This window comes from Nicotiana tabacum, chromosome 6, assembly GCF_000715075.1.
Source record: "Nicotiana tabacum cultivar K326 chromosome 6, ASM71507v2, whole genome shotgun sequence".
In the NCBI taxonomy this organism is placed as follows: Eukaryota; Viridiplantae; Streptophyta; class Magnoliopsida; order Solanales; family Solanaceae; genus Nicotiana; species Nicotiana tabacum.
Window position 1 is genome coordinate 143,262,051 of NC_134085.1, and position 14,334 is coordinate 143,276,384.

Genomic DNA, 14,334 nt, shown 5'->3' on the forward strand with positions numbered 1-14,334 from the left:
ATCTCGGCAGCGACCGGAATACTCGTTATTATGACGTCTTATGAATACAATCATAGCTCAGTCGACTCCTCGCCATTCCTTTTAATGCTGATCCACACGTGATCAGATTTCGACTCATACAATGTTGATAAAATTGACATCCACTCCAAAATTGTCGATGTCCGTCACTTTTTTGTGGAGGAAGACATATGAAAACGATCACATTATCACTTCATAATTCACAGGACACGTGCTGTTATGTGGTTGCTGTGCGACAACTTGTGAGGTCTAATAAGTTGGACAGCTTGGTTTAAAGACGAATATTATTAGAACAAACAGGATTGTGATAAGAAATATTGTTTGATAATGTTTTTCTACCTTCTAGAATTTACATTATTTTTCTATTAGTTTAGTGAAAGTAACAAATTTTTCTTCTTCTCAATCATTCATTTTTAGCTCCATACTCGAAAAATGTAATTACGGGACAGGAAAACCATTTTGCTAAGATATCAGACAGGTCGAAAGTATGCTTATAGACGACTAGCCTCGGACTGGCCCAGATCGATATGTAGTTTTCTGGGCAAAATCTGGAGAAATACTAAGAGTAATTTTTTCTCTATTTTGAGTTTATCAGCTTATGTTTCTTTAACTAAAATTTCCTTTTTATGATTTCAATTTGAGTTTAACAACTGTCTATTCAAAATTCTTTCAATTCACGTTCAACTGCGTGTGTATGTGGCTGTTTATGTGTGTCAGAAAATTAGCAGGAAACTCAGTAATAATGAACAAAAGTCAACAATCAATAGTAAGGCACCGGCAGTCTACAACACCTCAAACTCTAGACTCAAAACTTTTACAGTTAAATAGTATTGGATCTCAAAAAATTAAGAAGCTTAAGAATTGCCAGCAAAATAACAGAAATGAACCAACAATTTCAGTAATGAATAAGGCATCATTACATTAGAAAGAGGGATGGGCTTTTCCAGGCATCTTTTGAAAAATTTCTTTCATTACAACGATCAGTTAGAAGAAACAACTACACATTCGACAAGGAGAGCATATCAAATAATTATGAATAGAAGAAAAGTGGTTACACTAAATTTTCTCAACACATTAAATCAGTTACGTGATTAGTTCACCTTTAAAACAACAAGAGTTGCACGAAAAGAAAAAGAAAAGCACACCAGTATCAACCAAAACAAATCAAATCCCAAAAAAATGCCTACGGTTTAGGAAGGTGACATATAGCTTCTTAAAAATTAAACCATATTTATATTCCTACAGGCTCGTTTGGTTGGAAATAAGTTATCCCAGGATTAATTATCCCGGGATTAGTTACCCCATCCTTTCACAGAGATAAAAAAATACTACAATCCCACGATAACTAATCTCGAAATTAATTATACCACAATTTTCTACCAACCCAAACATGAGATAAAGCTCTTCTTAAATTTAGGCCCGGAATTAATTATTTCTTATCCCTCGTACCAAACGAGCCCTAAATAGATAGACTGGACATGTAAGGAAATTAATTCTTAAGCTACAGGCTAAAATCAATAAACCAAAACTCCAAGATCAAAGCAGAAAACTTAAATACAAGAACAACAGATGAAGACTACACTAACAGAGAGAAGCTTTGATTGAATATGATGTGATCCAGTACCCAATGTACTAGTAATCTGTTACAACCAAGTATAGATGAGTAACCCACGAGTCTCCCAAAAAGACACCAATCGACATAAGCAGCTCAATGCACAAAATTTCCAAAGTCACAAATCGTAATAAAACCCCAAAAAAGAAGACACAGCAAAAAAGATGATCTAGCCCTTTCCAGAATAATATGATCCAAGAAGCAAAGCCTCTGCCAAGCGAATTAGGATATCAGGATATCTTTGCCTTAGAGAAGTCCATTTCTGGATGCTGCAGCACATCAAGAACAACATGAGTCAAGCTCACTGATGAGGAGAACTGGATAAAGGAGACAACAAATAATACATGAAATCAACTTTTTACCTCTGCCATAAATTTCTTGAGAATTTCTTGTTTCTGTGTCTCATCACTTGTTGGAAGACCCATTGATTTCTGTCGCTGATCAAACTGCAAAAAGCATTTCCCATCAAGCAAACAGAAGTAACTAAAATCATACCCAATACCACAAGGAATAAATAACAACAAACGGGATATCATGAAGAAGCAACTAAAGTTGTAGGAGGCGAGACAATTAACATTTCAAATAGATGGTCTATCTCATAACCTCATACCAATTACCAAGTGTGAATCAGTTTGTTAGTTGCCAACATAGGCTTCAGGGATCACAGGATACCCCATTATCTCCAAGCAAGAAAGAACTAAAACTAATGAATCTTAACCGGGATAAACTTAAAGATTTCGGAATCTGAAATTACGCTTTTTTACTAATCCAAGCTACCAATTTGGCATACAAAATTTTAGAAATTTATGAAGCTATGGCCTATGTGAAGTGTATTAATTTCTAGAGTACTTCTCAGCTACAGGACATGGCACGACTACAGATTTCCGAGGACATGGCTCTGGATAGGAAGGGGTGGAGGTCAAGCATTAGGGTTGTAGACAGTGTTATCAAAGGCGAAAAGCGCAAAAAAGCTCTAAGGCCCGTTGGGGCTTTAAGCAACAACAACAACAACAACAACAATCCAGTATAATCCCACTTAGTGGGGTCTGGGGAGGGTAGTGTGTACGCAGACCTTACCCCTACCCTGGGGATAGAGAGATTGTTTCCAAATAGACCCCCGGCATCCTTCCCTCCAAGAACTTCCCACCTTGCTCTTGGGGAGACTCGAACTCACAAAAAAGGCGCAATTGGAGAAAAAATCAAAATATGTATATGCAGTCCAAGACCAATAGCATGAATAACAAATATATGGACAAAACAATTGAGAACAAAATTACGATAAAGTGAAATATCAATTGTTTAGTGTCGCATCTTCAGGATTACACTTATTGGCAAGGAAAAGTATGCCTTAGAACCTTGATGCGACACTAAAGCGCCCGCAAAACGAGTCGAAGCGCTCAACATGTTTTGAGCCTTGGTTTAGGGCTTAAGCGCGCCTTTGACAACACTGGTTATAGGTTAGGAGGGAGTTGAGCATTCTTTTTTTTCCTTTGTTGTTCGGGGGGCGGGGCTGGCCTGTTGATGTTTCGGTTGTAGGTTGTTAGTGGTTTATGTAATTTCCTCACTATTTCCTATAGTAGTATTGTTGTTTATAGTTATCGCTTTTACATCTATTTTTCTATTTCTTACGATGCTGTTACTATTTTTTATCTTCTATTGTCTAAAGTTTATTGTTTATTTTACTTCTTCTCGAGCCGAGGGTCTTTCAGAAACAGCCTCTCTACCCCTCCGGGGTAGGTAAGATCTGCGTACACTCTACCCTCCCCAAACCCCACTTTTGGAATTTTATTGGGTTGTTGTTGTTGTTGTTGTTCTCAGATATTGCTTACACAAATCACTTCAAAATTTATGTAGAAACGCTTAATCACGTTTTTTGTACCCTTAATTTGTGAGGTGCAAGTGTACACAACAGTGTTTAGAATTAAGCTTCACGAAAAAGTTTTACACCTTGATATACTAGAAGGCATTACTTTTGATCATAAGAGGTGGGCCCCCAAAATTGCGGGCTTTAAAAAACATCGTCATAAACTTTTGTAAAATATAGGTATGCCAAAACAGGTAAAAACTAAAGATGACATCATACCGTCTTACAACCACTTCAAAGAGTATGTTTTAAAGACAAGCACATAATTCCACACTTCAAATTTGAACAGTATGTTTTTATTGCCGAATGCACTACTCCACATTCACAAGAGGGCCTCATCAGAAACAGTACTAAGGATTCTGTTATTGGACATAGGACAATGAACACCTCATAAATCATAATATACATGATATGTGCACAAAGCATGCTAAACCATACCATGAGAATCAGGTAAAAAATCACGCAACCAATTATGTCAACAAAGATCCAGATCCAGAGTGAGCATAAAAACAAATGATCTCAATGGTTTATAAAATATTGATGACAGAATAAAATCCTACCATCATCTTTTCCACAGTTGATCGCGTCTCGGGGTCCAAATCTGCTAGCTTGCTACTTTCAGGCTCTGCTTTCTGTGTATCAATTTCAGGCTCACCTTTCACACAACACTTCCACCATTCCATCTGGTCCTTCTTAGTTAGGAGTACAGAGATTGATTTCTGGTCCTCTGCAAATATGTTAAGTGAATATTATTTGCCATTAACAGCGCTAAAACATTGTTATCCAACAAGACTCCACTAAGGTCTACTTTGGAACTCTTTAAGCACAACCAAATAGTTTGAGGAAAAAACCCGGGATATCAGCCCAACTGTATCAATGAGACAAAGATTGAAGGAAACTATAACATACCAAGAACCCCACCAAGCAAGTAAAACAAATGAGCAACTTACCTAAGCTCCAGAAACAATCATCAACTTTCACAGGTCGATAAAGTTCTCCCTGCATGCCCAAGGGAATGGAGATTAATATATAGCAACGGCAAATTTTGACAATGCAATTTGAGAGGAAAATACAGCAAACAATATGACAACTACCAAACTGGAGAATACACTTACATCAATTATTGGAGGCTGACCTTTTAGTCCAACTTTCAGACGGTTCTTTGATATATCACAAACAATAAACCTTGATTTTGTTCCATGGGGTACCGGAATATTAACATTGACTTCCTGGAGGGATTGATTCCATGAATAGTTCTCAAGATCAAGGCCATTGCCTTTGTTGGGAGCTGCAGAGGTAATTGAGAAGTAATGGTAATACAAAACAAGATATCTTGCAGCAATAGCAAACAATACATATAGCCCAATATAAAATGCAGCAAATAGTACCAACACTTCACATGCAATTGAAGTTTATTGTAGTGAGATGACAAACAATGATATAGCATGTAAGTGAAGTCAAAGGGTCATCAAGATCTATATCATTAGTTCATGAAAAGGTATACAAGGCTAAAATGAAAGTAATTACCGTTCTTTGATAACCATATAAGATAAAACAGGATAACAAATAAAAAGAGATAATGCCAGAATGACGATATGAGCTAATTCCAGAAAAATAATTTTAAAAAGGCTTATTTCAGCAATTTTGCAAAATATCAAGAAAAATAGTAAATTTCTCAGATCATTTAGCAAGAAGCAGCAAGCAAGACAACTTTTTAATAAGGGGTTGTTTGCTAAATTCATTTGAGAATAAAGGCGCGTCTGATGAGTTAAGCTACCACTTAAAATGCATGAATTTTTTTTTTAATATACAAACTTTATCCATTGCAAACTGAAAATAGGGCATGACTACATAATCCACAACAAACTTTTAATCGCCAACAATTGTTTAAAGAAATTTCAGAATGACCATCTAACTAGCTGTTCATACATGATATATTATTTTGATAAATAATATAACATTAAAACTATCAATAGAAGTTAATCATAGATAAAACATAAACCAGCTCAACCAGGTGTGAAATCCTTCTTCGTCCAACTAATATAACCCTCTTCAATTTTGGGACGTCCCTAAAAAGTTAATACCCTTCTATTTCTCAGAACTTCCACAATTTTCAAGAATCCAAATTCTTCAAACTACTCAAATCCTAACATTTGATCACTATCACTAATAAAGTATATAAGTTACATTTACCATACCAACACCCAAGTTTAACAGCTCTAACGTCTTGCCTAGGCATGTACCACCATATAAATAGGTCAGAGGGAGCATGTTTTTGGGTTTCAAGTTTATACGAACACCAAGTGTAACTCAGTTTTAGTATTCGGTGTTTATTATTATACTTCATATAAGACAAGCTTACTTTTTTTCTTTTCCTAATACGAGATTAATCTGTAAAACTTATACAAATGCAGCATCAGCTTCAGTTAACTATAGTGAAAACGCATCACATTACTATACAAAGGTACTATATATAAGGAACAATACATTCAGTAAAGCAACAATCACGTTGAAGTGCCCAAGTATTCAGAAGTCTATAACTTTTAATCCCAAAATCCAAACTGGAACAAACTTAGTCAGCCAATGTAGCAGTATATCAACAATCATTCCCAAGGAATAGGTCGTAATGTAAATCCCCTATATCCATTCTGCTCAATTTCTGCCTCTTTCCTTTACTACCCAATTATTTGTTCTTTTCGAATAAACAGAACCCATGCCAATGTATCATATGTTAACTATTTTTACAGATCAAGCAAATTACCTCGAGGGCCCTTCTTGTCATCCTCCTTTTCCTCCTTAACTTCCTTGGCTTTTACCTCTTTAGCCTCCTTCTTTGTAGCAACAGCTGGAACCTCCTCTTTAACCTTCTTTTCGGCCGCCACCTTTGTGTTTGATGTTTCTGCCTTCTCTTTCTTCTTGCGCTCCTCGGCTTCCAACTTGTCTTTCACCATACGAACAACAGCACTGACATCACTAATAAGCGAATCACTCTTGAACAGATCAGATTCTCGGCCAACGAATTCAAACGCCGTTTCGAGAAACCCTAGAGGGTTAGCAGGATCAAGCACGGCCTTGAAGGGCTTTGTCGGCGTTGACGCAGCCGCCGTCGGTGATGGTTTGTTCTCTTGCTCCTCGTAATCGGAAATTATCGCCATGGATTGATCAAGATGGGGATTAGGGTTTTGTTTTAGGTTTGAGGAGAGTAGTATATGAACCAAGACTGGAGAGGAAAACGAAGGGTAGAGTTTTTCAGTCAAATGTAAGACAGCGTGGAGAATTCCAGAACGCTTGGTCTAGATTTAGAAGATCACTTAGTATTTATAATTATTATTGAGGTAAATGGAAAAAATATGTTACTTTCTAGAAATTTATACTAAGAGCCCGTTTGGACATAAAATTTTTCACTTTTTTCCAAAAAAAATTCAATTATTTTTGAAATTAGTGTTTGACCATAAAATTTTCAACTTTTACTTAGAAGATTTTTGGAATTTTTCTAAAATTTAAAAAACTACAAAAAGTTATTTTTTAAAATTTTCACTTAGATCACTCACAAAACTTCAAAAACAACCCAAAAATTCATGTCCAAACACAACTCTAATTTTCAAATACCACTTTCACTTGAAATTTGTTTTCACTTTTTTTTTGGGAAATTTTACAATTCTTATGTCCAAACGCCTACTATTAAAACACCTTGGAAGTGGCCTCTTTTTTGGGGTTTTGAAACAGTTACCCACAAAAACAAAACTATTTACCATTGTCTACCTATTTATTTTTCTACCCATAAACTAATTACATTTCTTACCCATAGTAATTTTTGTGGGGAATTTTTTCTTTATTTTTCAATTCTTTTTTATTTCTATGCTTCTTTTCTTTTTCTTTTTTTTCTTTTTTTTCTTTTCTCCTTTTCTTTTTTCTCGGTTTCTTCTTATTTTTTTATTTTTTCCTTTTCTAATTTCATTTAAAATTTTTTATATTCTTTTTTTCTTCATAATCTAATTTCATTTATTATTTTCACTATTTTTTATTATTCTTTTAATTATACTATTACTAAAGAAAAATTAAATTGTGTACCAATTAAATGTAGCTAATACAACTAAAAAATATTAACTAACATATGATACCGGTATAGTATATAGCTATACCAACAGGGTATACAATTGTACGTAAAGAGTTAAAAAAATTTAATTTAATTATTAAACTAAAATAATATCATTTGTCAATAAAAAATTCAAAAAATTCTAAAAGGATCTAATTGTAAGAGTATACCGTTACATTATACTATAAAATTTTATTTTATTTTGCATTTTCAATTTGCTCCTCACGCTGGGTAAAAGCTTAAAGCAAATTAAAAGGAAAAAGATAAGTGAATTTATGTGTAATAAGTATACTATTATAGTATATAATATACTATTATAGTATATTGGGGGCGGAAAAAGGAGGTGTGACAAGTATATTGCATATTATTACAATATACTATAACAATATATTGTATACTATAATAGTATACTGTTGCAGTATAGCTATATACTCCTACAACATATTGTATACCGTAGCGGTATACTGTAGCTGTGTTCTTCTTCAATTTTCAACTGAAAAATTCGATCTCAATCACCTCAAATCAGCTCCGAATGCTATCATATTTCAGTATGAACTTCCAGAAGGTATTAAAAGCAATATTTAACAATACCCACTTTGAATCAAACAAGAAATCTTCAAAATAAAAATTTTAAATTCAAGGGCCAAGGCAAGAGCAAGATCTAAGAAAAGAACAATCAAGAAAAAGTGGAGCAGAATTGAAACTAGCCAGAGATCAACTTCTCAGATAATCAGATCTAATTTCTTTTTGAAGAAGAATATAAGAGAAATGGAAAAGTCTGTCTAAGTCTTCTTCACGGAGGCAAACTTTATCCAAGTCATTGACATCTGTGTGTGTCAAAAGGAAGAGTTTGTGTGCAAAAACTAGCTGGGGTTGTTGTGTTCCTTCTTCCGCATCTATGGCTACCTTTTTCTTTGCTATTTCTTGTTTTTTTTTGTTTCACTGTACTTGTGGAGGAGTTTATACAAAAATCGGGTAAATAGTTTGGGACGCATGGGTAGGAGTAGTAAATAGTTTGGGACGCATGGGTAGGAGTAGTAAATAGTTTGGGCCTGGACACTAAAGGGTAAATAATTTGAAATTGATGGGTGTAAAGTGAGATTTTCTCCTCTCTTTTTTTCCCCTAAAAGTGGCCTCTTCAATTAACAAGCTCAAGGGGTGTGTTTGGTAATGAAAGAAAATGTTTTGCAGAGAAAATAATTTTCTCCAAAAATAAGCAACTTTTTTACTTATTTTATGGTAATTGGTTAGTAGAAATATTTTTTGAAAACTATAGAATTTAGGGAAACACTATGGAGACAGAATAGATAATGACGGAGAAAGGAGTTAGGTGGTCCGATTTCGGGTCTAGTGTCGGAATCCAAATTTCAACAGGGTTGGGGTCCAAGTCCGAGTTAGGATCAGGGTCAGAATTCAAGATAGGGTCTAGGGTTCGTGCACTACTAGAAAATGTCAAATTTTTGACCACCAAAATCCGTCAAAAATCGATCAAAAATCTATTATTTCGGACGAATTTCAAGTGATCGAAAAATGATGGTCATAAAATATTTGCGATCGAATCGGACGGAAACTTCCGACTCTTTTGGCCGCAAAAGGAAAAGGTTGAGTTTACCGAATAAAATAAAAGTTTGCCACCATTTTGATCGGTAAGTTTGCGACCGATTCTGTCGCACAATTAACAATAAATATTAATCAAATAATTAATGTTCCGACTGATTTGGTTGGTACTTTAAATAACTAATTATTATTTTATTCAAATATTCCGACTGAATCGATCGAAAATCAAAAAATTAATTAAATACTTCAGTCGAAAGCTGGAAATTTCCAGGTCTAGTTTCCAACCAAAGTGGTCAAAAATCAGTCACACATTTTGTTAAAATACAATAGAATTTTGTTGTATTTTAAGCTACACTCCCTGCCAAATCGACCAACCAATATCACAAATGCTCAATCAATTGTGCCTAAAAATCAAGTATCAAACTAGTTTAAACCACATCAAAATCTAAAAGTTTCAACCAAAAACATGCAACCAAGTCTAAAATGAACCAAGTCGAAATCAATCAAGTCTAAATATCATAGTAAACATTCCAAATTACCACTCCTCCTTATTGGTTTCAGTCTTCTCATTGTTAGATCCTTCCATTGTACGTTGGTGTAACGACCCGGCCGGTCGTTTTAAGAATTTATGCCCTGATCCCCTATTAACTACCTTCCTCGTGTTTGTTTCTGCTATTGTGAGTTGTCGGGGGGAATTATTGGGAGTTTCGGAGAGTTTTGGGATACTTAGTCCCTAAATGAGAGCTTAAGTTTTGGAAATTTGACTGTAGTCGGAACAGTGTGAAGACGGCCTTGGAATGGAATTCTGATAATTCCGTTAGCTCCGTGGGGTGATTTCGGGTTTAGGAGCATGTTCGGATGGTGTTTTGGAGGTCCGTAGCTAATTTAGGCTTGAAATGCCGAAAGTTGAATTTTTAAAGTTTCCGGTTCGATAGTGAGATTTTGATCCGAGGGTCGGAATGGAATTCGGGAAGTTGGAGTAGCTCCGTAGTATAGAATATGACGTGTGTACAAAATTTCAGGTCATTCGGACGAGGTTTAATTGACTTTTTGATCGAAAGCGTATTTTGAGAGTTTTTGAAGTTCTTAGGCTTGAATCCGATGCTAAATTGGTGTTTTGATGTTGTTTTGACATTCTGAAGATTGGAACAAGTTTGAATGGTGTTTTAGGATTGGTTGGCATGTTTGGCTGAGGTCCCGGGGGCCTCGGGTGTGTTTCGGATGCTCAACGGGTCATTTTTGGAACTTAGAAATTTGCAGAAAAATATTGCAGCAGTCAGTTCTGGTTTCCTTCTTCGCGTTCGCGAGTGGGGTCTCGCGCTCGCAAAGAGGAGCTAGGTTGGGGAGGAATTTATGCTTCGCGTTCGCGAAGTGTCGCCCGCGTTCTCTAAGCTGGGAGTTCTATACCTACGCGTTCGCGATGGTGTTCCCGCGTTCGTGTAGGAGGAGGAAGTTTTGCATCGCTTTCGCGATGAAGATATTTGGGCCCAAGTGAATTTGTGCTTCGCGAACGCGAGGGTCCTTCCACGTTCGCGAAGAAGGAATATCTGGGCAGTATTTAAATAGCCCATCCGCGATCCTTCTTTATTTTTCCACAATTTTTTAACGGGATTGAAGCTTTTGAGGGTGATTTTTGAGGAAACCAAAGGGGAATCACTTGGAGGTAACATTTTGACTTTATAACTCGTTTATATATGATTAAAGACCTAATTAGTGGTGAAAAAATTGAGAAAAATGGGTAATTAAGGCTTGAGACTAAGAGACCTTAAAATGGGTATTTGAGGGGCCAATTGAACTTATATTTTAGTGTTCTTGTTATGTATAGACTCGTGAGAGTATGGGGATTCTGAAAATGAAAATTTCACCTGATTCCAAGATGTGGGCCTGAGGGGCATTTTGGTCATTTTACCTAATTTCGCGTATTAGCTTAGAATTTATTTGTAGAATCAGTTACTTGAAGTGTTATTTATATTATGCAATTAAATTGAATATATTTGGGCCATTTGGAGTCGAGTACTCGTGGCAAGAACGTGGTTTCGGGTTGACTTTTGAGCCGGTTCGAGTTAAGTGGCTTGTCTAACCTTGTGTGGGGGACATTCCCCTTAGGATTTGATATTGTGGTAATTGAAATGTCTTGTACGTGAAGTGACGAGTGCGTACTTGTGCTAATTGTTGAAAATTCTGTTTTCACTTAAGTAGCTTTAATTGGGTTTTCCTTTCTTGCTTACTCTACTTGAAATTTAAATCTACTATTAGCTTAGAGAAGCATGTTTAATTTACTTAATTGCTTTATTGTCTAAACTGCCGTAATTGTATTATGTGAAGCATGTTAGGTTAGAATTACCTATTTTACTTGGTACAAAATTTAGCTTAATTGAGTATTCCTTGTGTTGTTGCTATGTGTTTTACTTTGCGACTATGGGATGGCATCCCGGGAGATCCCCTGTACGTATTTATGATTTAAGTTGAGGTGAGGGATACCGAGAGATCCCTAGTATGTATATTGAGGATACCAAGAGATCCTCGGGATACCAAGAAATCCCTAGTATATATTGAGGATACCAAGAGATCCTTGGGATACCAAGAGACCCCTGGCATGTATTGAGGATACTAAGAGATCCTCGGGATACTGAGAGATCCCCGGTTATTATCTTTGAGAAGAGTGGTATTCCTGGTGATCGTTTTTATTTCTTTTTCAGTTGTAGTTATCCTTATTATCCTGTACTGATTCTTATTGTTATCTTCCAACTGTACTGCTTTATCTTATACTGTCACACCTTATATTTCATTTAATCTCAGTAGGGCCCTGACCTTCTTCGTCACTACCCGACCGAGGTTAGGCTTGGCACTTACTGAGTACCGTTGTGGTGTACTCATGACCTTTCCGCGCATATTTTTCATGTGCAGATCCAGGTACTTCTACTCAAACTTATCATGCTTGAGACGAGGTGCTTGAAGAGACTCCGAGGTATATCTACCGCGTTCGCAGACCGAAGAGTCCCTTTCTACTCCCCCTTTTAAGTATTAGCCCTTATGTATTTTCGTTTCCTTTGTTAGATATTCTGGAGTTAGATACTTGTAGACATTCAAAGGCCTGTGACATGAGATTCCGGGTTTGGGAAATGTATTTAGATTTTGAGAGTTGATATTGTGTATGCCGAACGACACTTTTAAATACTGTTTTGCTTCATTATTTCGTTTTTATTATTTCTTCCGCAAATTGGTTTATTTTCTGCATTGTTAGGCTTACCTAGTCGTAGAGACTAGATGCCATCATAATGGTTCACGGAGGGCGAACCGAGGCCGTGACAAGTTGGTTTCCATTAATGTCCACATCAAACTTATTGTTTCTTGAGCATTGTTCCATTGTTGAGACAATTCATTGATTTGGGTCTGCATAGTCTCAATTCTTATGGTGAAGCAGAAGCACCACTGAATAATGGGGCTAGATGATGGTTGTACTCCAAGTCCGTAGACTTTACACTTATTTATTTTCATGAGAAATAATAAAAAAAAGTTAAATCAGCAAGAGAATAAACATACAACTTGTGCAAAATAATATTAAAACAAATATTAATCAAAATTTTCTATACCTTTATTTACTCCACCGGTTTCCTGTGTCCGTATCGAAGTCATATCTTCGGGCGTCGGCTAGGAATCAGGCTGAGATTGTTGTCATTTCTCCATTCTTCTTTGATACACTTCCAGAAATATAGATGATACATATTATATAAACGAACTAATCTTAATTAAAGATAAAGGTATTATTGAATTAAAATCTTACATATGTCTTAGATGCACGTGGTTCGACTCATCCTTCTCTTGTATCATCCTCCTTTGTCACGACCTGGATTTTCCACCCTCGGGAGTCATGATGCGCCTACTAGTGAAAACTAGGCAAGCCAACCAACTGAACTATTTACCTTGTTTCCATTTTTAATCCGATACCAGTTAAGAGCCAACAATTAGATAGCAACATAATTGAATAAGCGGAAGGCTGTATTGTAAAGTTTTAATAATACTACTAATACCAATCCATAACAAATCTACCCAAGACTGGTGTCACAACTTCACAAACTGTCTAGGAGTACTACAAATAAAGGTATGAAAGAAATAAATACAACACTGCCTCTGAAAATACATGAAAGAAATAGGAATAGTAGATAGGAGGAGACGCCAAGGCCTGCAGACGCCTGCAGGACTACCTTGGGTCGCCCGATAAACAAGAAACAAAAATCTCACTGTGGTCCGAAGTCTACAGCACTGGGATCTGCACAAAAGAGTGCAGAGTGTAGTATCAGCACAACCGACCCCATGTGCTGGTAAGTGCCTGGCCTAATCTAGCGAAGTAGTGACAAGGCTAGGACAAGACTACCAACTAAACCTATGTAGTTAAAGCATATATAGAAAGTAATAATAAAGGAAACTAGCAGTTAAAGATATAAATGGGACATGCTACGGGGGAATATCATTTACAACAGTAACTCAGGAGAAAAACATAAAGAACAATTTAAAATTCGCAGCAGAAAGAATAAAGAAACAGTAACAAATCAATATCCACTTTTAACCTTTATTGTTGCGGCGTGTAACCCGATCCAAATCATAAAACACTGTTGCAGCGTGCAACCCGATCCAATCATAATATTGTTGCGGCGTGCAACCCGATCTAAATATAATATTGTTGCGGCGTGCAACTCAATCCAAATATAATATTGTTGCGGCGTGCAACCCGATCCAAATATAATATTGTTGCGGCGTGCAACCCGATCCAAATATAATATTGTTGCGGCGTGCAACCCGATTTCAATATACAATTCAACACCAATCACAAAGGAGCCCCGACAAGGGAACAACAATATCCCGACAAGGGGATCAATAATAACATAATAAAATCAAGTAACAACAGAAAATCAGTAAATAAACGTAAAGGACAACATAACTCAATTATCAGCAAAATTCAGGAAAATCAAGGACAAGTGCACGTCATCAGCCTTTGTACTTTAACACTCTCTTACCAAAACAATAATCACAAAAAATAAGGGCAAGAAAATAAATGAAATCACAATAAAATCCCGGCAGGGAACAACAGTACAACAATCGAATCCCGGCGAGGGAACAATATCAAAAAATCCTCTTCTCTTTTCCTTTTCACATTTACTTCACAACTCACTTCACAACTTGAGCCAA

General features: G+C 36.2%; 1 protein-coding gene across 1 annotated transcript; it reads right to left on the reverse strand.

Moving 5' to 3' along the window:
- Window positions 1-1,595: 1,595 nt before the first annotated feature.
- On the reverse strand, window positions 1,596-6,784 carry LOC107798015 (protein BOBBER 1). Its single transcript, XM_016620941.2, has 6 exons — window positions 6,256-6,784; window positions 4,610-4,782; window positions 4,445-4,493; window positions 4,055-4,221; window positions 1,993-2,076; window positions 1,596-1,899 (listed from the first exon to the last, which is right to left on the reverse strand). The coding sequence occupies exons 1-6, from the start codon at window positions 6,647-6,649 to the stop codon at window positions 1,861-1,863; spliced, it is 906 nt and encodes a 301-aa protein (XP_016476427.1). The 5' UTR covers window positions 6,650-6,784; the 3' UTR covers window positions 1,596-1,860.
- Window positions 6,785-14,334: the final 7,550 nt, after the last annotated feature.

Excerpts from the sequence above, each read along its gene's own strand:
- LOC107798015 (XM_016620941.2), bottom strand. The coding sequence starts at position 6,649 with ATGGCGATAATTTCCGATTACGAGGAGCAAGAGAACAAACCATCACCG. Across the intron at positions 4,494-4,609 it reads GTCAGCCTCCAATAATTGAT|GGAGAACTTTATCGACCTGT; the intron begins GTAAGTGTATTC and ends TTGGGCATGCAG. Across the intron at positions 1,900-1,992 it reads TCAAGAAATTTATGGCAGAG|CATCCAGAAATGGACTTCTC; the intron begins GTAAAAAGTTGA and ends GATGTGCTGCAG.